Source organism: Hetaerina americana, unplaced genomic scaffold (genome assembly GCF_022747635.1).
Source record: "Hetaerina americana unplaced genomic scaffold, ioHetAmer1.1.p SCAF_8, whole genome shotgun sequence".
Taxonomy (NCBI): domain Eukaryota; kingdom Metazoa; phylum Arthropoda; class Insecta; order Odonata; family Calopterygidae; genus Hetaerina; species Hetaerina americana.
In genome coordinates, this window is record NW_027287427.1 from 57121332 (window position 1) to 57145005 (window position 23674).

General features: G+C 36.0%; 1 protein-coding gene across 1 annotated transcript in view; it reads right to left on the reverse strand.

Moving 5' to 3' along the window:
- The window catches only part of LOC139698032 (nephrin-like), a 663871-nt gene that overhangs the window by 155096 nt on the left and 485101 nt on the right, over positions 1-23674 (reverse strand). The window contains 1 exon segment of the mRNA XM_071596891.1: positions 1909-2117. Within this exon segment, the coding sequence (XP_071452992.1) occupies positions 1909-2117 (209 nt within the window).

Consider the following 23674-nt stretch of genomic DNA (forward strand, 5'->3'; position numbering starts at 1 on the left):
ATCAGTCATTTCATCTATAATGAATGAATCTTCATTCTATAAACTTTGAAATCGAATAACAAAGAACCAGATGAAACAGCTACAATTTATTTGCAAATGCTTTTTAAAAAATTAGAACATATTAGGATGATTTATGCATTACGGAGACATTATTAATCTTTTTCGTATGATTTCTCTCCCAAAAGTTTGTCTTTAGTGGTCCCCCAGCTACTATATACCATTCGCCAACCTCATTTCTCTCAAAGATTAACGTCACTATTTGGTATTCCACCGTTTTAGGAAGATTTTGGATGGAAACGGATTGAACGCATCTTCCTTTATATGCCTAGCCAAAGAAAAGACAAAATGACATCCTACACTCTCCTTTCTTCTTCATCCCGAGAAACCCTTTTTCAATTCGACATACTTTCTACTCTTAATTCCGCCCAACATGTCCTACTCCTACTCTACATGTCCAGCCTTACTTACCGAACATTCTTCTCCTTCCTATATTTTCAAATTCCCTTTTTCAAAGAAATTGCGGAAGGTGCCGTGACAGTAACTATTAACGGTGTCATCTACTGATGCGCATTAAAATGCAATATTTTCATGAGTGCAATAATCATTAGCCTTAACCGGAAATTCTTTAGCTCCATTTTTAATCAAAACACTCGGCATCTACCTTGCCGGTGCCCATGCCTCCCATAACTTCCTTCCAATAACTCTCTCTCTTCCCCAATAATCCTTTTTCAAACCCACGTCTGAAAAGCCTCCAATATACGACCATTACGACCAAGTTTCTATGCCTTTAAAATCTACACTCCACATCAAATTCTCTCAGGATCGGTATAAAGGGGTCTACCAAAAGATCGGCATTGAGTATGAGCCCCTATCTTACTTAAGTAAACCATACTGAACTCTTTTCAGACGCATAATTTTAACAGTGTCACACAAATGATTTAGATAATGAATTTAAATTTATTAGAATTTACAGTGAATTTATGAACGTCATATGGTAATTACATTACGATGTTATGGCATTGAAAGTGCAATTAACGAGACATGAAATAAAGTGAGTAACATATGACTGCTTAGACTAGTATGAATATTGCAATTAATTTTGACCAACCTCCCCGACGCCATTAGATAAGCTAAATTTCATTTTGTTTCGCTATTAATGAGACTAAAACATATTCAGCTACACCGAATTAAAAATAATTCTAACACTCATTGTGCGTGACTATCGGTGAAACATTCGGCCATAATACCAGGTGTAATTTCATCTATTAAATTTCAAAAATTTTGCGAGAGACGTACTATCAAAATTATACGCGTTTCGGAAAAGTAATACTATGGGTACCGCGAATTGTTAAATAACGACGATATGTAAAGGATTTCTACAACTCTAACTATAACACTCTACGAACACCAAATACTAAACTGTAATTACATTAGCCACGGAGATAGTGGAAGGAGAAATTTTCCAGGGTTAGTCTTCTCGAAAAAAATGCATTTCTTAATTTTGCTGACAGTTCTAAGCGAATAATTTACTTCGTAAATCAATAATTTTAACCTATGTAAATAAATTTAAGTGATGAAAATTACGTAAGAGACCCAAGAGTAAAGCTATTTGCACATTTGTAAGGCAAGACCTTATCGATAGTGAAAGTAACATTCACAGCCTATTGACTGCAGCAGAAATTTAGTGAATTTGAAAAGAAAGACGAAGGGAAACATCATTTGAACAGTGTCCGCGGATGGCTAGAGTGCTCAGTGACACTTGAAGTTTGCGACTACTAATTCCGTCAAGGGCGTAAATGTTATGTTTTTCCGCAATGAAGATTCTGTTTTTCAATTTACGATTCAATATGACTCATACGATTCGATAATATAAATCATCTGCTTGCAATAATACACATCACTACTTACCGATGACGGTGAGATTAACAATGGAGTTCCTGGTGGGCGAATTTTTGAAGTCCACCCGGCACCTGTATGCCCCTTCGTCCTGCTCGATCACCGTGTCGAGGGTCAACTGGGCTGGTCGAGATACCGTGACGAAGTATGCGCGTGGGCCGAAGGTGTGCTCATCGGACCAGAGTTTGGCTTTGGCAAATGCCCTCCCTCGGACATCAAAACTGTGAACAGGAAGGACAAATTAGTAGCCCATTCATTTACATTGCGTATAGACGCGTGGATCAACACGGTCATGGGACGAGTTCATATGGACATCTCTTTCGAGAAGTCGTTCATGCATAGAATTCCAGTAAAAGCAGGAATTGATTCATCAAATGAGTGACCCATCGTGTGGTGGTTGTCATGGTGTGGACACTTATAAAAACGCTCAATAATAACCATTGCATTCCACGCCCCTTCACATAGTAATATAATAACCTAGCAGCATTCAAACCGATAGCAGTTCAATTAATTTGCTGTTTGAAGCTTTCTTTCAGTTGTAAATAAATACATATATTTTATATATACATATATTTTATATATTATATATGTGCATACTTTGCATATACTCATACATTACTTTCATTCAAATTGCTACTATTGAACAAATTACTAACCAGTAAGTTTTGTTAGCGCCATATAACAGCGCTTCAGTTTTCATCCCTAATAATTTATTCTTACAATTAAACAAATTAGTTTTGGAATACATGTAACGCTAGCTATTTTTTCATAGTTGCATACATTTTATGGGCTATTAATACTGTGGTGGTCACGCATTCTTCATTACTTACGTCTTTTTATACGGAATAGAGGATTAAAGAATACTCCAGAGTGTTCCGCCCTTCAAATTAAATACATTAGAGAGTTATATTTGTTGCTCATCCGAGTAACTACAGGGATTTCTGATCGAAATATCTTTCCTTCAAAATCTATCTCAAGTATGGATGATTTATTCATGTTTGCCACCACTTGATTTTACCACATGATTCTTAATCTTTACGTGACATAACATAGCAAAGCAAAATCATAATAACCACTTAAATTTGCCGAACACTTTGGGTAAAGTAAACTATCCATACTGCAATGTAAACTAAAATTTTACTTTGCAACGGAATACCGCTTCCAAAATTCTGTTTACTGTATGCTTCGTGCGTTTATTACTGCATGGAGAAAGAGCACCAGGGCAGTATTATGTACGTGTATTTACGTTTTCCAGACTTGATGCAGTGCTCCAGTTTTTTAATGCAGCTTCAAATGAGCATGATTTGATAGATAAATAATTCAAACTTCCAAGAGAATAAACATGAAATAATTTGAATAATTCCAAAAATCCAACTAAATCCACAATTATTTTTTGAATTATCAGTGTGAAGAAAAGTTTTTATATGCTGTAAAATATAGGCTTTTACCTGAAAAAGCCATTTTAATCAAAATTATGATTTTTAAATGCCTAAATTTTATTAAGAAAATATTTTTTCTGAATATTTCAAAGGATAAAATGTATAAAAAGGATATACGCCAGTAACAATGCAAAATTCAAATTACTCACCTATTTCAAGTTAACTAATTATGAAAGCAAGGCAAAGTCTAAAGTCTACAGTAGGATAAATGATTAGAAACGATGGCAAATGTTAAATCAAAGGAAACAATTAATTCATGGGTAATTATATGATCTGAATAGATGTACTTTTTTAGTGATTCAAATGAATAATAAGTAATGCCATAACGGGGTTTATCTAAGTTATATCTCAGTAACTCAACACTGAGAAATGAGGAGATTATGGTGCATTTGTCTCTTTTTTTCAAAGTAAAGAAATATAAGATAATACCCATTAATATATATCTCAAAGAGATGATTGTAACATCGATTTCGTAACATTTTTATAAAATATGAATCTTATCGGCCTGTATGCTAATAATAGAATAGCAATTTTAACATCTTGAATCTCTAACATTTTAACATCTTTGAAATCTTAATGCAACAAAATATACTATTAATGGGAAAGAATTCTTTATATGGTAACAATAATACGTATTTTATTCTCTCATCTATCATATACTCACATCTATCACACACAATTTATATATTATTTTCTTGTCCGCTACTATAGGCCTCAAGATGTAATAAAGTTACGTCACCGCAAATTAACTTTTTAATTATAGCACACCTATGGTACGACGCTAACATTCATTAGATTTAGTTTTGAGGTATTGATTTTATTTTTTAATTTTGTCCCAGGTGAGGGGTTAACTTAACACACGTTAACCTTTGCCTCCAGTGGTTCCTGTGTCTTTTCAGCACATCTGAACCAGCCATTAGTCGGAATACGAATGAAAGAAGGGAAGAGAAGAGACCTCAGTGTTGTAGTTTTGGAAATGTCTACTGATGTCACAACAGAAAAGAGGGGAATTCAGGAATCTGTCATGCATGTTGACGCGCTAATCGGTCGAGGTTAATGCAGATGAACATCACCAGCCGGATGACAGCGACACTGACGTTTTGTGCGTACTCGCAAAGCGAAGTAATGTAATCATTCCCCATTTTGCTCATAATTGCTTTAGAGTGCCCTAAGAGTCACAACGTGGCCTGACACAGCCTGTAATAGGAAAGAGTTCCATTTATCTACCACCCGTAAAGCATACATTTTCCAAATCTGCGTGTCAAATGTCGATATTAGGACCCTCTCCTGGGTGTTCTCGCTCAACTCATCTGAGTCCCTAATTTAATGATAATCTATTATTACATTTCAGTGGATAATACGCATAGAATTATACACGCAATGATAAAATCTGTACATTTCTGAATATTGTGATAAATAAAATTTCACCGCAGTTTTTATTGAAAAAACTGGTTATGGGAAAAAACTGGGCTGGAAAAAAAAGTAATAATCTTCTGGAAATATGAGACTGATTTGTAACATAAAGGTTCTAGGAATGCTCTGCGAAGAGAAAAGGAAATCATAGAATATCCGTGGTAACATATTTATTATCTTAGCATATAACGGGAATCAATTAACGATTAGCTAAGATATACTGCGTTGTAAGTATAGAATTTTGAAAAATAGTAGTCGGCTACGGCCATATTCCTGACATTTACGTGAACAAACTAGGGTTTGTCATCATTAATACATTGATACCCAATATTTATTCCCCTTCAAAGGGTAGCGGATCAAAAAATTCTCCTTGCTTAAATGACCTCTTTCAAATTCACCACTGTGACCTAAAAGCACACTATAAGGTATATGGAGCCGGAATTATGCATTATTTATTAGTAAGAAAAATAGCAGTTATAACGAATACAATGAGTAAAATAATTTAAACATTTGGCAAGCTAATGTAAGCATGGTATTATCAGGTACGGCCCAGCTCATTATCTTTTTAAAAACAGATTGCAAATACTTCCTATTGATATATGACCTCTATACTAAATTTAAGCATCTACTGTGCATATACCTTACATATACTCGTGCATGAAGTCAACATGCATGAACCTGAATCCTTCTATAGAGGACGGCCTTTAGAAAGAATATGATTTTTAAGCGTTAGCTTTAATGATTACAAATTTATTTGTACACTTGTAATATTTTAAAATATAGAAATCTGTCTAGCTCAAATTACAAAATGTACAAGGGTGAGAAAATAAAAAGGTTTTTCGTGGGGATGAGTGAATCAAAGAAAAATCTAGTAAGTCCTTGAGGACATGGCAAGCAAATTTCAATGCACCTGGGAAACGTTTCCCCATAACTAGCATATTCCTACCCTTCTTTTTTACACTTGTAATTTGTAAATGTAATGTACAGCTTTTCGTCAGTTTAATGAAAACATAATGATGTAGATTAGAGAGCTTTGAGATGCGTGTCTGTGTAGAAGGATTGATTAAACGAGGGAAAACTAACGATAAGGCTATAAGCATTTTAGGGAAGATAGACCAAAGGATGGTATTCAGCAAAGGCGGTACAAGTAGATAAAGACGATACAGAGAGGCGATCGGATGCTAAATATGTTCAAAGAGGGTAGAGGGCTTAGAGAGGGTGGTAGAGGAAGGAAAAAATAGTTAATTGGATCGAATCAAAGGAATTAAAAAGATTGCAGAGGTAAAGAATGAGATTTTATACATGTAATATGTATTTACATACGTATTATTAAGTTCAAGGACATGTATCATATATGTTTGGACTTAAGAGTACAGTAATACGTAACCGCAAGAGCCATCAATAGTCTATTCTAAGCCTATAGGCTATTGCTAATTACAGCATAAAATAATGAAAATCTCATTTTTATAGGTCATGGGTGTTAAATTTAATCTATGTTTAAGGTATACTACTTGCTCGTGATGTAATATTAAAAAAATGACAGTTAATAAATACTGCTTTCTTCTCTAGATGGAATAATAGAATATAAAAAAATGTGAGTGTAATATGTTAGTAAAAAGTTTAGCTTAGGGAATTCCTACTTTTCAGAAGTGAAAGACTGGGTGGTGTTAACAACATAATAAGGTGTTTCTGATGCTTTAAATAGAGTTTATTTTTGCTTATCAAAGCAGGCCACCCCACCAAATGTCAATCTCTCAAGGTAAAATCAGAAGGCCACGCTGCGTTATCCACAGGCCAACGGTTCAATATGACATATTCCACGGCGAAACGATTCACCCAAGCGGCATTTAGGAACTGAAGGGCAAGGCTCTCGAATCATTCTAGGTCTCAAGATGGTCTAATTCTTCCGAACGTGATTTACATGTAGATAATCTATTTGATATTTGAGCGGCGTGTTGCAATGGTTTGACTTAAGATAGGGAAATATATATAGCAAAGCAAAAACGTACAATACACCAGAGTGAAGGATGGCTTGTCCCAATCATACTTCTTGGTGCCACTCATCTTGGTGCGAGACCAAAAGGCCACGATATCCAATGGTCGCGTGCCGATTTCTTTGGGAGAAAAGGGGACACTGCTAAAAATTCCACACGTGATCGCCATGGAAAGAACTCCCTGGTGACGGTAGTTCTTGATATAGGGAAGACTGATGAAGAGTGCAACTTCCCGTTAATCCATTCTCGCTAAAATTCAACTGATATTAAATGCAAAATTGAACATTTCTTCAGATTTGTAAATTTGAGTCTTAAAATTGTTTGCCACAAGATAATATTTAAAGATCGCATAGTCAGGGCCCCTTAATCCACGAAGAGAGCAGGCAAGGCTCAGGCAGATACAGAATATCGCAGTTCACTTATGACACCGAGATTACCATTATGGCCCCAAATTATTTCAGTAGGTTTGACCTACGAGGTTAAATAAGAAATATGGATACCGTCCCAGACATGTTCAAGTACTCCTTTATCTCTTGGATGACACAGAATCGTAATAAAATGGAACAAAAGTACCCAAGTATTTTTCATTGAAAAGCAAAACAACGGCTAACTTTTTCAAAAACATCCATTATTTCCCTCTATGTGTGTAGGTGTGCGTGTTTGTCGTTTATTAGTAAATGCACAACTATATTTAAGTAAAGGCTCATATATATGCATGAATGTCTGGTGTATTAACATATCACGCCACAATCCTCCCCGCGGCGGCTTCAGAGGTATTGTGTGAATGTAGACATACTCCTCGTGCAGTAAATATTTAAAATTCAATGAAAGCTGTTTTAATTTTCCCTTTGATTCCATGATTCCGAAAATCCATCACATATGTCCCCACATTCACAAATATCGTGTTCATTGAAAACTCCCATTCGGACGCTAGTTCCCCTTCCACTGCAATTCAGGTTTATTCGAATCTGTTTATTTTTTCCCCCGTTAAAGTTCTGCCGTTAGATTTTTGGAACTTTGTTTCGTCTCAATTCACAGGATGTGAATTATGCCAGTAACTCAGTCAAACCCCCACTCTGTTGTTGATGAGAATTCTGGGGCTTGGGTATGAGATCGTGAATTTGTCAGTAAATTTTGTCAACTTCCAAAATATTACATGTAAATTACCCATTAGTCATACATTACATCTTGGGATATATACATTGTATTGCACTACCGATATGTTGGAATGAGATTAATATACAGTTAGAAGGCTAAAATACCTACTTTTCTAGCATGCTAAAAATTTGGGTTCAAAAATTTGAGTAACTCACGAAAAATGCATTAGTTTACGAAAAGCTTCCAATAAAAGACTTAAAAGAAGGGTACTCGGAATTGCGACTTTAATAGTGGAGTAAGGGGTCACCATATTTGGAATATATGCCATCAAGATACGATTCAGGTGATTATAGAAGTCCCCTTGACCAACGAAATAGTGCACTCACATCATGTACACTCTCTCGGGTCGAAATATTTTCCTGCTTTAAAATTTCAATATAATATGGAAAAACTCTTTGACGTACCAACATATTTTACTAGGGGAGGGTAGGCTTGAGGGGTAGGGATAGGTAAGCGTTGCGTTGTGTTGTAAAAGGGAGCGCTAAACTGCTTTGTGTTACCTTCAAACGTTCTCTGGACTTCGGTGCCCTTTTACACATCGTGCAAGTTTAATTAAACGAAGCAATTTTGAAAGTGTGAAGACAAAAACTGAGATTTCGTAGGAAAAAATGTGTCAAAGGAAAAAGTAGAATTATATATTACAAGATGAGACTTTTTGTGGACTTGTTTAACATTTCTCATCCACCTCCGATTACTTTCACCTACAGCAAAAAATTTGGACATAATTCTTTACTATTATTAACACTATTATAGAGGTAAAGCACCAACGTTTTAACTCAAGTACCTATGGTATACCTTATCTTTCTATTCTTATCCTTAATCAAATGTGCTTTCGCTTAAAGAAATTATATATGAGCTCGAGGAAATATATACCTCGTTCAACCTGATCAGATGTTGTTTCCCGCTCATTCATAGAAGTACCCAATGCTATATTTTTCTCTTGCTTATTTAAAACGCAGAAATTTTACAATTAGTAAATGAAACCTTTTGGTTAAAATACATTATTTTCATTTTTTGCAATTCCAAAAAAATAATTTCACTCCTTTGTCCATTCTCTATTCGAGAAAAACAAGTCCACGTTTCACAATGTGGAACATGCATATTACTAGCAATTAGATTAGTGATTTATGCAGAAAGTTTTCATTTATTATCTTCTCATGATTTTACGACACATTGAAGGGTACTTATTTATCAGATTTAGTCTAGAGACATTAAGCTGCAAATAAATTACGTGTGGTAACACTGGGTATTTAACTTTTGATGATTGATGTCAATATCACCAGAGTTCTTGATCATTTAAATGCATGTGACTCCATATATTGATACCCATTATGTCATGGAATAAATGTATTCCAAGATTTTTAAATGTTTAATAAATTTTTTCAACAAATTTATAATTATTTGACACTATGAGAATGCAGCGATCCCAATCCTTGTCATCCTTTAAAATTAATTATATGTTCACAACGAATTTAACCTATTTCCATTATTCTGTGATGCCATAGAATTAGGGTTCATCAAATTATGTTCCCATTAATTTAATCGCTTTAAAAAATGTATTAGTTCAACATTTTTTGTTGCACAAATGCCACACAAGACAAATATTAAATTCTAAGTGAAAATTGTAAAATTTCAGCATGGAGGTCTGATTACTTGTCGTAAATGCCGTAAGGAAGCATATCTGTTTACCATGGCCTAAATATTATCAATTCTGATTAATAATTTCTTGATCCAAACACAACGCACAATTGCCAGAAAACACGGTTCCAAGTATTTACAAATCAAATATTCTCGAACACTATATATTGAACGCCTTTCCATCTCCTGGAAACTAGTTTCAAACATTTATACGAGCAATTCGGCTTTGCAAAGTTCTGATTGGATTGTTTGCGCACCAATTTAACCTTTGCATTAAAAAGTTTCTATCTTCGGGGTACTGAAATTCAGGAAAATTATCTCTTTCCTGAGTCCGCTGGAATTGAGAAGCGAGACGGAGGGCCTCAGGTGGATCGACGGCAAGTTTTTGAGAGAGGCAGTATCCCAATCTCCGCTCGGGCTAGCTAGACCGTCTCAAGAAATAAGATTTTAAAAGTAGAAGGCAAGGAATCTGAATCTATTAGTTATATTCTAACCCTCCAGGAACACTTCTCTATGTCAGACCTATGACACTAGTGGTTTTGAAGGCCGTCTAAAAGAATGTAATTTATTTTTGAGGAAATATATTAGATAAGTAAGTAAAATAAGTTTTAAACTCCTCACAAATTTAGAATAGGAGTAAGTTAGACAAAGCAAATACTGTTTTCAGTGACCCTTCAGATGTGCTAATAAGTTTTCATAAATAAAAACACTATACTTATTCTCCAAAACGTTACAGGTTTCTAGAAAAAATATAGGTTTTCAAGACAAAAAATATAATTTCACAGGCCACAGAGAAGTTGACTACTGATAAAACATGGCAGTTTTTATTTGACTATATCCGTTATGGTCCCAATTGAAAGCTTTTTTTTTAATTTAGAAATATCTGAAATTATCATCCCTCTTCTCATGCGTATGACAGCAGCAGGCTGATAGTTTTACGCGTGGGAGAATATTATCTCAACATAAAATCATGAACGTGGAGATATCGTCAGCACATACGATTATGCATCTAGATATTAATGACTTTGATATAATGAAATTTTCAAATTATTTACGATTGGTAAATTACTTTACACTCAGCATAATAAAAAGGGGGATTATTTTTTGCAATTATTTTATTTCCATAATTCAATAGCATTTTATAATTTTTAAAACGGTTATTTCATGCTGGACAAACTACATTTTTTTCATGACTAAGATATCAAGTAAAAATGACCACAGTTCATCCATAACTCATGTCATGGTAGATATCTTAATAATAGTTTAACTTAAATGCAGAAATCAATTTTATGCAGTTTGTTATTCTGATGGAAAAATCCGAAGAGCTCTTTGGAAGACATCCGTATTCAAAGACGAAGGTATTCAATTTTTCGCGCTAACATAAGTACCAGATCAAATCAGCAGCCATCTGGATATTATAAATTCATATTGATTTAAAATAATTAATAAATAGATTTTGCTTTATGAGAGCTTAGCTACTTGTTAAGAAAGCTGTCCATTCGATACGTTAATTAACCACTCAGCCTTCGTCAAATTGGCAATGACCATTAAATTTGACGTTTCTCATAAGATTTCCCATAACTCCCGAAATCTTATAAATTAATAATTATGTTTTTGGATTTTTCTCAGAAATTGGAATATTTAATTTGATATCTGATTTAAATTCTAAGAGATATAACACTTCGATAAAATTATAGTCTGAACAAAAATGGATATTTTAAATCATAATATATGGAATAAGAAAGTCTGTGCTTTAAAATGCTATGAGGAGTCATATATCGTTAAACTAACGAAACACAAACTTATATAGTAGCACTTCCTTTACAAAAGAGTGCTTATTAGACTAGGGCCATTAGAAATATGCAGTGTACTTGAGGTCAGCAGCTCAACAGAGGTCACTATATAAATCCATATTATGAGCAGGTAATTAGAATACCTGGATGAAACGATTGACGTAGACTTCCGCGACACATTTGAATTCTCGTTAAATAACGGTTGTGAAAATAACTGACTGACTACAAATGGCATTACTTTGCATACCAATTATTTTCCGTCATTTGACATTTACTTGCATAGAATCTTCGTAAAAATTCCATGAATGAATCCTGTAATGCAATTTAAAGTAATTAATACACTATTTCACAAGACCTCACTTGACTCACATAAAAAACTTGCAGGGTAAAGAGAGGCACGCCAATAAAAACTATAGGAAATCATGAAGGTATTCTTCTTCACCTAGTAGGAAAAATAACTTCAAAGGAGTATGTGACACGCCTAAAGATAAAAAATTGTTAGTGACTGAGAAAAATGAGCTCGCTAAAAATAATAATTTTTCTTTACACAATTATGATTATGATATAATTTTGCCTTGACCTATCCGCTTACCGCTCATTATGACCATCGTGTTTGACTATTCGCCTTTGGAAGGTTTGATTTCTTACTCTATCGTCCAATATTGGGGTATGAATGAGATAAGAACTTCATAAATGCAATACTTCAGCAGTGGCGTTTGCTTGGTTGCTTCACTTATTTGATATAATGTGGATAATGGGTTTCGGGATTCAGGAGTTGGGATTTAGGGCTATTAGGGAGTAAAGAATGAATTACATGATGCCCGACGTTGAAATATTTTCCTCTCAATTTTTAGTTTTCAATAAATATGAGAAATATTTAAAATATTGGAGGTAATGTAAACAGATGTATATATAAACTATGGTATCTAGACGAAAATTAATTTACACATCTCTACGTATTCAAGACGAGCTACCATTAACAAGGACAATAAAAGAGAAGTTAGATAAAATATTGAATACATACTAGCCTACTTAGGGTGATAAATACATTTTCTTCGCAAGCACGGTCGTTTGCTGCTATTATGATCCCTTATAGCTCGTGGTAAAAATGATATCTTAAATTTGTCGGTTCTACTTTTGATCTCTCTAATCTTACTGTTATAATCTCTCCTACCGTAGTATAACAGGGCTGATATATTTTCAACATCATCGCTTAAGAGATCTCCAGTTGACTTCAGCCATTGATGTACATAGGCACTGAAAAATATATGTGGAAGTGGCGGAAAATATTAACGAGTATTTCAAAAATTAAAAATAGTACAGCTACACTGAATTTGTAAGTCAAAAATGGTTCCACATTACTTCAATAGATTATTATCGAAAATTGTTTCGTTTCCAAAATTTGAAAAAAAATGTACCATGAAAGTTTTCTGGGAAATAGATATTTGCTGAAGATATTAAACTCATTAGATTTTTATGATAAATTATTATAACTATCGACTGAAGTCTAACAAAATAACTTTTCAAATACTATACCGATATTCCCAATCAATAATTGTTTAACGTAGGTTGCTCACATTTGCGTCATAATGCATATTAAATTTAAGGACAAATTAATGGAAATTTACGAGGGAAAACATTATTTTGGCAACACTATCGGTTCAATGGAGCAAGGAAATACATACAGCTGATATTTTGTGAGTAATTTTTGTATTTGTCCTAACTTCATCTCTTATTACCGCCGACTGTCATTTTCAAAAAATGTGTATCTGATCTCAAATTTTGGCCAAATTGGAATAAGGGGGGGGGGGTGAGTTAACGGGTTGTCGATGACCAATGATCTGGAACGTTGGAGCACAATAATTGGCAATAATCAATGGCTAAATTTTGATCGGGGAAATGCTAATATAATTACTTGGTATTCTGCCTTTTAAGGTAAATTTCAGATAGACGGAGCTTGAACACCGCTGCAGTCCAAGCTTTGCCAAAAAAGATAACTTTAGATCATACACCCTTCAATTCCGCATGCTTTCTACATGCAGTTCAGCATGCTTATTATCTTCTTTCCTCTTCCTCCTTTGCCCTACGTTCTTCCCTTTACCAAAATCTTCAACATTCCACCGCCAATCAAAATGCCTTGCAACCACAATTCCTGCCTCCTTTGGATTTCTCTCAACAATACTGTATACAACCGTCATACCTAGTCCTTAGTCGTTTGTTTTCTTTTCCGTCCAGTTTACCATTTCCATCCTTCTCAACATACTATTTTAATTTCATCCAATCCATGCCCATCGTAAAAACGTACTAAATCTAATATTTTATCTTTCTTCCCATAACATCCACGATGCTGCAGTAAAATTAAAAGTAAGATTGAGTAGTACTTTGCGTACTATCTTCCTATAACATGTCTCCTAAAGGTAGAATGACCCTGACCTTAGATCAAACTAAATGTATTTTTGGACAGAAAAGTGGAAATTTACCACCTCCAAAGCTACTCTTGATTCTTCCTCGAAGTAAGATCACTATGAAATTAACTACATGTGCTACATTTATTTTTCTTACATTAATTAGGCCATGATTATTTTTTTTGATTTGGATAAAAAATTTCGAAAATAGATTTCGAAACAAGAAAATTTTATCCTTATTCATTGCCCTTACGTTATAAGATATTTTTTTGAGATTTTAAGGTAAATACTTTGAAAACTGATAAAACTGCTCTTCTAAAACCTATGTTATACCTATCTAAGAGGTACTACTTGGAAGAAAACTGTTTTTTGAAACTAAGTCGCATTAATAATACAGTATTTCTTCATTATATTCACCCCTACCTTTGAATGGCCATGCTCTCAATTATCCCATTTAATTTTACGCAGCTACTCTTTTTCATGCATGAAGACACTACAAGACTATCAGTTTTAACTACATATATGAGCAGTTTGTAATCTTTAGGTTGTCATTTTCCTCTTTTATTCGACTTATTTCAGAAATATATAGACCTTTCCTTATATGTTGAACTAATGCTTACATTTTTATATAATTTGAATGATAAAATTTTAAGCAATTGGAATTTAATTTTTATAACATATTGTACTCCTATATATTTAAATAATAAAATTTTAAAATAAAAAAAAACACGAGAAATAGGGACAACTGATTCATTTATTTACACCATTGTTGTATAAAATAATCAAACCTGAGACTTATAAAGCTATATAATAGATTAGGCCAGTGAAATATATTCAGTTATATTTAAGCCTGGGTTTATTGAAAAACTGCATGATTTATATAAAATTTGACTAGTTTAGCCATCTTCCTTGATTTTTATAGATATTACTTCATTATCTGAGAAAAGACAAATCATAATACTCATACCAAAGCAAAATAAAAACTTTTAAAATGTGGTCGTACTAATAAACCAGTTTTTGACATATGATATAGCTAAACGTAAAATATTAGCGGTGATAAAACAGAATATCTATTTTGATATTTTTCATTCATGCTAATAACAATGAAACATTCAGCTAAGTTAAATAATTTTATTATTACTATACATGCAATATAAAGCTCAATATGCCTATAATAATTAAATAATCGATTTTAAAAACAGTTGTGCTCATAACCTCTTTTGAAGCACCGTAAGGAGAAGTGGCCACGAACTGGTGCATATCGAGATCATAAAAGTGAAGAAAGATGTTTCCTCACCTTCGCGGAACAGAGGAACCACGAATATTTAAACTCTGAAGTGCTTCACCCGAAAGACGAACTGCATGGCCACTAGACGAGAGAGGCCAGAGAGGCAGGATTTCACACGAGTCTGCTCAAGTGGAAATGGGAACCAGGGCGAGGAAGATGTGGAATGTATAGACGGGGAAGAAACTGAAAAATAGGCAAGTGAAATGAAGGGGGTGGGTGGCAGAATGTGATGGCGCCACGGTCCGAGGCGGTGGCAGAGGGGCGCGAGCAGAGAGGTGGGACGTAGGGGGCGCAAAGGTTGAGCGTGGAAAGGAGCTGGAGGGGGTTGAAAGAGAGGGAATTGGGTCGAGGGGCTAATTCAGCGTGAGTATTGGGGGGTAAAGAGATCCCTTGAGCCGGAACCAGCAGAAGGCCACTCGCCCACCCTACCGCTTCACCCTCCCCACACCGTCTTTTCCAGTAACCTCCCGTCCCTCCGTCCATGTGACCCCAGGTCTTAACACTTGCCCTGCTTTCCCCAACCCCCCTTTCTTCCGCTTGCCCCACAACGCCCCTCTTTCCACAGAAGTCCATCCGCTCCCCCGTCCCCCCTCGCCAACCTCTTTCCGTTCCGCACCCCTTTTGGGGGAGAGGGAGGAAGATAGAGGGAGATGCATGGAGGTGCACCGAGTGATGGAAGAGGGTTGGTGATGGGGGATTGTGGATGTAGAAGGAACTTGCCTTTTCCGCACCTTCCTCTTCACACAGCCATCCCAAAGGGTTTGTGTCAGCGCGTGTGTGTGTGTGTTGTTCCCACGTGACACATATTCCAACCCAGACACGCTCCCAAACACTCCGATGAGGAGGGGGCGGACGCAGAAGCAAACGCCCCACGGCTCCCCACACACCACCCCTTCGCACACACACGGATCGCGAGTAGGAGAAACGGTGTGCCAGTGCACATGTCTGCGTTCACATTAGGGTGTCTGTGTATGTGTGGGGCGACTGAGATTTTCGGCGCCCGGTCGTGTTTCTCCCGACGCTCGTTCCTGGAAAGGCTCTCCAAATTGGGTTGGTCTCCCGCGAACGGGTCTCCATTGTCTTATCTGAAAGGAGCTCTCCCTCACAGACGGTAATAATTACGCCCTCCCTCTCATCGTCCTCCTCTTCGCATTCTTATCCCTGCACCCCATCCTCTAAATCCCAAATCACCTCTCCCCATGATCCAGGTTCCTTCTCGACCACTCCTCATATTCCCCCTATACTACTTCCCGCTAAACCCTTCTACTTTTCCCCCTCCACAGCGAGGGTCTTTGTTCTGAGAGGGATGAGAGGCAGGACTGGAAGGAGAAGGGGAGGCGGGTTGAAGAGGTCGAAGGGAGACGGAGAAATAAGCAGCAGGGATGAGTAGCCATCGAGGTAAGTGCTTTATCATGATTTTATTTCCTAAACTTTCATATTTCTCTCAAGATTCTCATACCCGGGTGAAAGTTATTTGCCCATAGACCGCTTATCCTTGATCATGTGGCTCTCGGTACGCATGGTCCAATTGGAATTATGATATTTCCTTTTGCACGATCCCACCTACTTTTCACCTCGCGGCCTTTTTGCGAAAGAGACGAATTGACCACGTCGTGTCCCGCGGAAATTATCACATGGGAGCCTATATTACACGGGCCAATGCGTGACCGTTTTCAATCACTCGCAAAAGTCAACACGTATTGATATCGAAACTCCCTTTGCGAGTCGCGTTCAGGGGGTGAGAATGCAATTAGGGACAGAGCTGCGTTTATATTCTTGCACTCACCGGTCCGTCGAAATAATGTTAATGAAATATGATGCACCAAAAATTGCATAAACACTGGAAATACGAAACGAAATGCCCAAATACGCTCACCTCCAGGGGTTGCCGTAGCGCCCAGTTCATGAGCTCGTGTTTACACAAACGTCAACACTCATGAAATACGAACTTTTTGATGGGAGTGATATACGATGTGCCCGGAACACATCAAATTCGCGCATACTGATTTCATTTCCTCGCCGCTTTATGTACTACCGCAATGCGGGATTAGAATTCATATAGAAATATCAAACCGTTAACTTCATGTCGACCCAATTCGGTGTATAAAACAACCGTCAATATTAGTGATACATACATTGATAAAATTGAATAAAAACGAATTTAATATAATCTCTAATAGAAGTTCGACCTCCATAATTCGATTGAGGTAAAAATTGGTTCCATCTTAAAATGCGTTTCATTACCGCTTAACCTTTTTTCGAATTAATTTAACATTGTTGGACCAAAATTCAAGCCTGTTAATGCCCATAAGATGCTGATTTTGCGCGAATATTGTTGCATTTTCTCGGTAAAATATCATGAGGGAACCCAGAAATAATGTGAAAAAGATCAAATATGATCAGTGCTCATACATATTACAGCCCCAAGAAACAGAGATGTGTATAATATTTTGCAGAGCTTCCAGGGGAAATTTAAGGATTTTTTCCTTCCAGTGCTTGATGATTTCAGCTGGTTAAATATTTAGTTCTTATGATCTGCATTTTTCATTCTTTATTTGATTTATGTCGGGAATGACAATTATTTTAAAGAGTAGAACATATGTAACCAAACGGCTGCAGAATGAAGGGCTACATAATAAATTAAAGGAGACATAACGAAGTAGTGATGAAATTAAGCCAATTTAACTTTTACGGAATACCTTTTATTACTAGACAAATTCAAGAATATAAGATGCTTTGATGCAGATAATTCATCCACAACAAAAATAAATAATTTTCTCATCGGGTGAATTTAGTCGAATATTAAAATCAAATAATGTCAAATAAATTGTAATTGGCAATCACTATACAACATTATTTAATTTCGCAGTGATGTGGTCACAAATAAGTTCACATCCAGACAACTCTTTTGTAAGAATTTAATTTTGCAGTTGCAGGGGACTTGCTCCAAGTAGCAAACGATGACCAAGGTTTTTTTATAAAAGGTCATAACTAGAGGTGAGTCATCGGTCTACGGCTATGACCCTGAAACAATAGCCCAGTCTTCCCAGCAGTGTTTCGACAAGATAAATGAGAATGCGATGAAGCAGCTTATTACCGTCCACATAAAGGACTTTGTCGATTGTTTTGAAAAGTTAAAGAGACGCCTGGATAAGTGCACGAAGTTCCAAGGGAGTGAGTCGAAGTCGGGACTAAGGCTTCATTGTTCTAGGTAGGATATTTTTTCTCAAAATATTGCATGGCCGATTTCTTTCCGGACAGACCTTATATTAATTAAATACTTTATTTAAGTGCATCACATTGTTTTTATTCTTACTCTTTAATTTTATTCCTCGTTTCTCATTATATGTGCCCATTTGGCAATAGAATTCACCTATCACAGCAGTATCCTATGATTCCATCTGCTTTGCCATTGACCCATATCTCCGAACCCTGAAGAACCGTTCTCCAAACGAATGCTCCCTGGTTATTCTTTCTTATCTATAACTTGATTTTTTTGAGAATATAATTTTTCTGCTTGGCGTAAATATCTTCTTATCATCTCCGTTTGTTATCCGTCGATTATCTTCCATGTTATGCTACTTACGAGGAAGGTGAGAGATTCAAATTCTATTAATTAATGTTTCTCTCTCCTAAAAGACTCATCCGTCTAGATGTATGCACCTTTACAAAGACGTATTTTAGCTTCCATTATATAGACTTTTCATATTATGGGCCTGGAATACTCGACCCACTGATTTCAACGAGCATTGAAAGTATTCTGGATTCTGCTCAATGATGCCCACGATTTCATTCACTAAATGGATAATGCTAATTTGATGCCTATTTCTCGCAGTTCCGTCTTGGTCCCTCTCTAGAACATTTTGTGTAATCCTGGTCGGAGACTGCACCCTTTTGTAAATTCTTCATGAAATTTAGTTTCAAATTTTCCCTCATCTTTCTTCACACTGTTACAATTAGGCATTTTATTTTTGGAAAATCATTCCTTTGTGTCTGTGAGTCATGTCAAGTTCTTGTGCTAGTTTGAAAAATCTTACAAAATTTGTTATTTTCATTGAATAGATACAACAGTTAAGGTAAGGTTCCTTCTATACTATAAAAAATCTGTGCGAATTAAATTCGAAATTTATGTATAAAACTAATTCCTAAGGTGTAAATAAAATAGACCCGCGTGACAACGTTTTCTTCTCATCTAATTTATCATTCCCCTTCCCTTTTCGAATTTAGTCCGCATAATAGATTTTCATGCTCTCTGCACAAGGACATAAAGTGTACAAGTGAAGGATATAGTAGAATCACAGGCATTCCCCTCGCTCACGCATTGCTCTCACCGATTCATCCATTAAAAGACAGATACGACCTACAAGTAAGACCGCAATGACCTTGCATCGTATTTACGTGTCCGGGAGTAAAAAGGGCAGCGTAATTCGCGTTGCTTCGTGAAATGCCACTAGCTCACATTTCAAATTTTTATTCCTTGTCAGATTCCGCCCAGTAAAATACTTCATTTTAGAAACTTTTGAGAATAGATAAAAAGAGAATGCTCCATGCTTGTGAGACCAGACTAAAAATGCCCGTTGCAGATCTTCAAAACACTGTGCAAAAGACTTTTGTTAACGGTTGTATATTCCAAATGCTCCCGGAGAAAATTCATCCAGTGCACATTTGTGATGCGCGGCTACTGTTCAGACTTTTATCCGTAATTTAGATATAAAATGTAGTTTTCGGAGATATTTTCTATGATTTGTCTAAAAAAGGATTTTCATGACCTTTAAAATTTATTCAAAGAATAGTTGATGGAATATGAGGTAAATGTTATCAAGATAATAAATGTGGAATATGAGATTATTTCTTGGCAACCATCGCAGAATAGTAGGATTCATCACAGGCCAATAATAATGATGCTATTTTTTACGATAATCCTAAAGTGGACATTCAAATAATAAGTTATTCAGCATTGATAAAATATGTAAAAAAAATTTTGCTTGCATATTTTTAGTCCCAGCTACTATTGTGTTGCAGTTAAATGTTTTCAAAAATATATTATGCATTATTATAAAAGAAATGCGAGTGAAAATTGAAACTTCATTTTCATAATTAATTTAAATGAACCTCATTTTAATATTTCTCTAAATTTAGTGACATTTGAAGCATTTATATCTTTTCAAATTCATATTATTGATGACCATTGCTTCTGTGCAATTCCTAGAAAATGTAATGTAATATTAGTTGAAGATAAATGTTTCATTTAGCCATTGGTGATCAATCAAATGGTCGCCTTTAATGCAGTAATATGTAGTCACTCATTGAATGGTCTATGCAATAGATTGCAATATTACACATTTTATATTTGATATTCGTGTAAAATAAATTTATTTTAATTATTTTTTCCTTGAAAATGGATGGCCGTTTTATGCCACCACTGTATTACAGATACTGTTTTAAAGTTAAATATGGAGAGTTCAATGAAATCATTTATTATTCTAACTGATATGAGGGGTTTCTATTGTTTGAGAATCAACCTTAAGGAGTTTTATGATAGTGGGAAACACCCATGGCTAATAGCTGTAGGAGTTGAGTTTTGATATAGGTAATATTGTTTAAAATAAGAAAATTATATATATGGCATACTTCAGTTGGACAATTCTGCAGGAGATAAAAAGATATTCATATAATTTTTGAAAATTGTTTTCAGCGAAGAGCTATTTAAAAGGAAGTTCGCAATTGAAATTTTGCATCTATATGCGGTTATAGTTGGTTGATCTATTACAAAAAGCTTTTACCGAAGTCTAAATAAATAAATGTCAATGCTTTGTTTTGCCTCCAACTTTGCAATTGTATTATTTATAATATATTTCCACAAAAGATATTGGAATTAATTAGAGTAAAATGTTTTTCTGGAATTCCTTTCATCTTGAATCCTTGTACATTTTCAGATGATCCTGGTACGAGTAAATCAGTGGATATTGCTGTGAGCTACGGGCAGGAGGAGCCGGGTTTGATTCCTCCGCTGAGTAAGCTCAACTTCCAGCAAACTGTTGATTTTTAGAGTATCAAACATCCTGGGAAACCACAAGTGAAGTGACTCAGGGAAAGCAACTGTCACCTTAACCTAATGTGTGACTTTAACATGGCACGGCGCGGGACTTGTTGCTAGATTAGCTCTATCCTCATCTGTCAACCCAAACTTCGAATTGTTTACTGCAGTTTGAAGATATAAATACCAAATAATAATAAATAAATAAAATAATAAATATTGATAAATTTCAAGAATAACCGTATAAGAGAATTGATATGGAAATTTTATTTTTGTGCCGTTGCAGTACCCCTACCGCGGGATTAAAATCCCAGAATATCCATGTAGCCTGTTGACGTGAAACTCAGTTTTAGTGGAAGGAGGACTTTTTTAGGCTAACATTTCTTTACTTTAATTGTAATATCGTAGTTAATTTTGTTAAATTTTTACTACTCCACACTGTTTCAGAGTACGGCCTCGAGTTATTATTTTAATTCTTTCTAAATGTTTCCAATTTTGATTACTATTATTTGAAAGGTAGGTTTTCTTCAATTAAATGATTTCAAAACCCTAGGCTGGCTAATTTTGATGAAAAAAGAGAAGAGCAGAGCCGACGGTGAGCCCAGATTTTCGATTAGAGCAGAAGGCTTACCGCAGCACACGCGTTAGGAGACTTTCTCAGAGGTGCTGTGGGAGTCTATCGGTCAACGATGAAATCCCAATCTAGCACAAGTTCCGCAGCTTGACGTCCGGAGCTGCGTGCTCTTCCGTTCGTGAGGAGGGGAGAAGGAGACCAGACTCCCAGCAGGATTTGTGTACCCCGGGGTTCCGAGGCAGGAAAAAGAAAAGGACAAATGTTCGAAGGGACAGAATTTCAAACTCGGTGGCGCGGAAGTTCAGAGGAGGAGTGAGCGTTGCGGGGGCGGGCACGGTAGAAGCATTTGAGACCGGAACGTTTCCCAACGACGGGCTTGGCCGACAATAGTTAACGGCGGCGAGGCGCGTGAGTCATATCGATCCTCATCGGGAGAGCCATTTGGCCAGCGGAGTGAGGCGATTTTGTTCTCGAGCAAAGCGGGGAGTTGGGCATCGCCAGGAGTGATTTGCGAGTCGTGTCGCGTTGTATCCTGCCCACTCTAATGCGAGGCGTGCTGTTAACTGATATGTTGCGAGGCGGAAAGTGTGGAGGAGGAGGATGGCGGCGGTGGGAGGGAAAGGCGGGTCTTGGGGAGAGATCACTCTGTGAGCTTTGTGAAGGCCCTCTCTGCGCAGGGGTGTGAGTGCTTTCCCTGCTCCGGTTGCGACGCGCACCGGTGCCCTCCTCCTCCTCTTCTCCTGCTCCGAATGAGCGATTGCGTGTCATCTGACGTCCTGACGGCCTCCTTTTGCAACTCGCCGGGCACCTTAGGAAAGGTTTCCGAGCGTCAGTTGGCCGTTCCAAGCCACGAGAGTGGCCATTGGTTTTATTACCTCTGATATCGGCAGCAAAGGACACAAAAATCTACGGTGAGAGGTTTTATTTTTGTAATAAATTCAAGTCAATGTTCTTTTTTCCAAAAGAATACAACCGCAATCATCCACAGAATCAATTTTGTGTCAGTTTTTACTTTCAAATCGTGATAGGTTTTTGCTTAATTTGGCATTCGTGCATTTGAAATGATGAAATGAAATGGTATAATTAAGAGGGGATTTATTAACCTAAATGTGTGAGTTGACAGGTTAAATAAAGATTTCTATTGTCTTAAGCTCATTCAACTCTTATTTTTGGTAATTTCTCTTGCATTTAATGGCGCTCTAAAGACGCAAATTTCTTCGCCTTATTTCTGGCTATATTTCATTTTTTCTGCTAAATGAAACGGTAGGGTAACTGTGGTCGTAGATACTCTTTACAGAAGAAATATCAAAATCTCAGGAACAGCTTACAAAGTATGACATGCTCTGAAGTATGACTGTGACAGTGGAGTAATGAGCAAAGACACAAGAATAGTCATACATTTGTAAAAGGTCATTTTTTGTCATAATTTTAAACCAGTCTTGTGATGTGCCTACCACACAAGGGAATGCGTAAAAAGTACAAATTTATGTATGCGTCTACGAAAATTAAATAGTTACCGAAAGTTTCATTCATAATAACATATTATACCACTAATCTGATTCCATTCTTGTGAAATATATATATGATAAAATACATATTAAATTAATTAAACTAGGATTGAAACAGTTGTCGTATAAGTTTAGACAATTTATGTTTTTCATCAAATTATTTTATGTTTCAGATGCCATCATAACTTTCCCATACAAGGACTTTGCAACTTTAAAGTTCCTTTTTTAACCTACGTACTTCTTGCAAAAGACAGGCAAGAACCAATAAAAAAGCTTTTAGAAACTTTATTCTTTAGCTAAATTTGATCCAGGAACTATTTAAAAATCTTGGATTTTAGTTTATGAAAAGGTTTTCAATGATGAAATTGTTGCATTGAAATGCACATTAGCGGATGACTCCGTTAAAATTTACTGTTGCGGCATCCCCCGCAGTTTCTTTGGAATATGACGAAATGGTAATTTCTCTCCATAATATATTTAGACATGAAACAAATTAGCGAATATTTTTCTTCCAAATAGAAAATATATTCA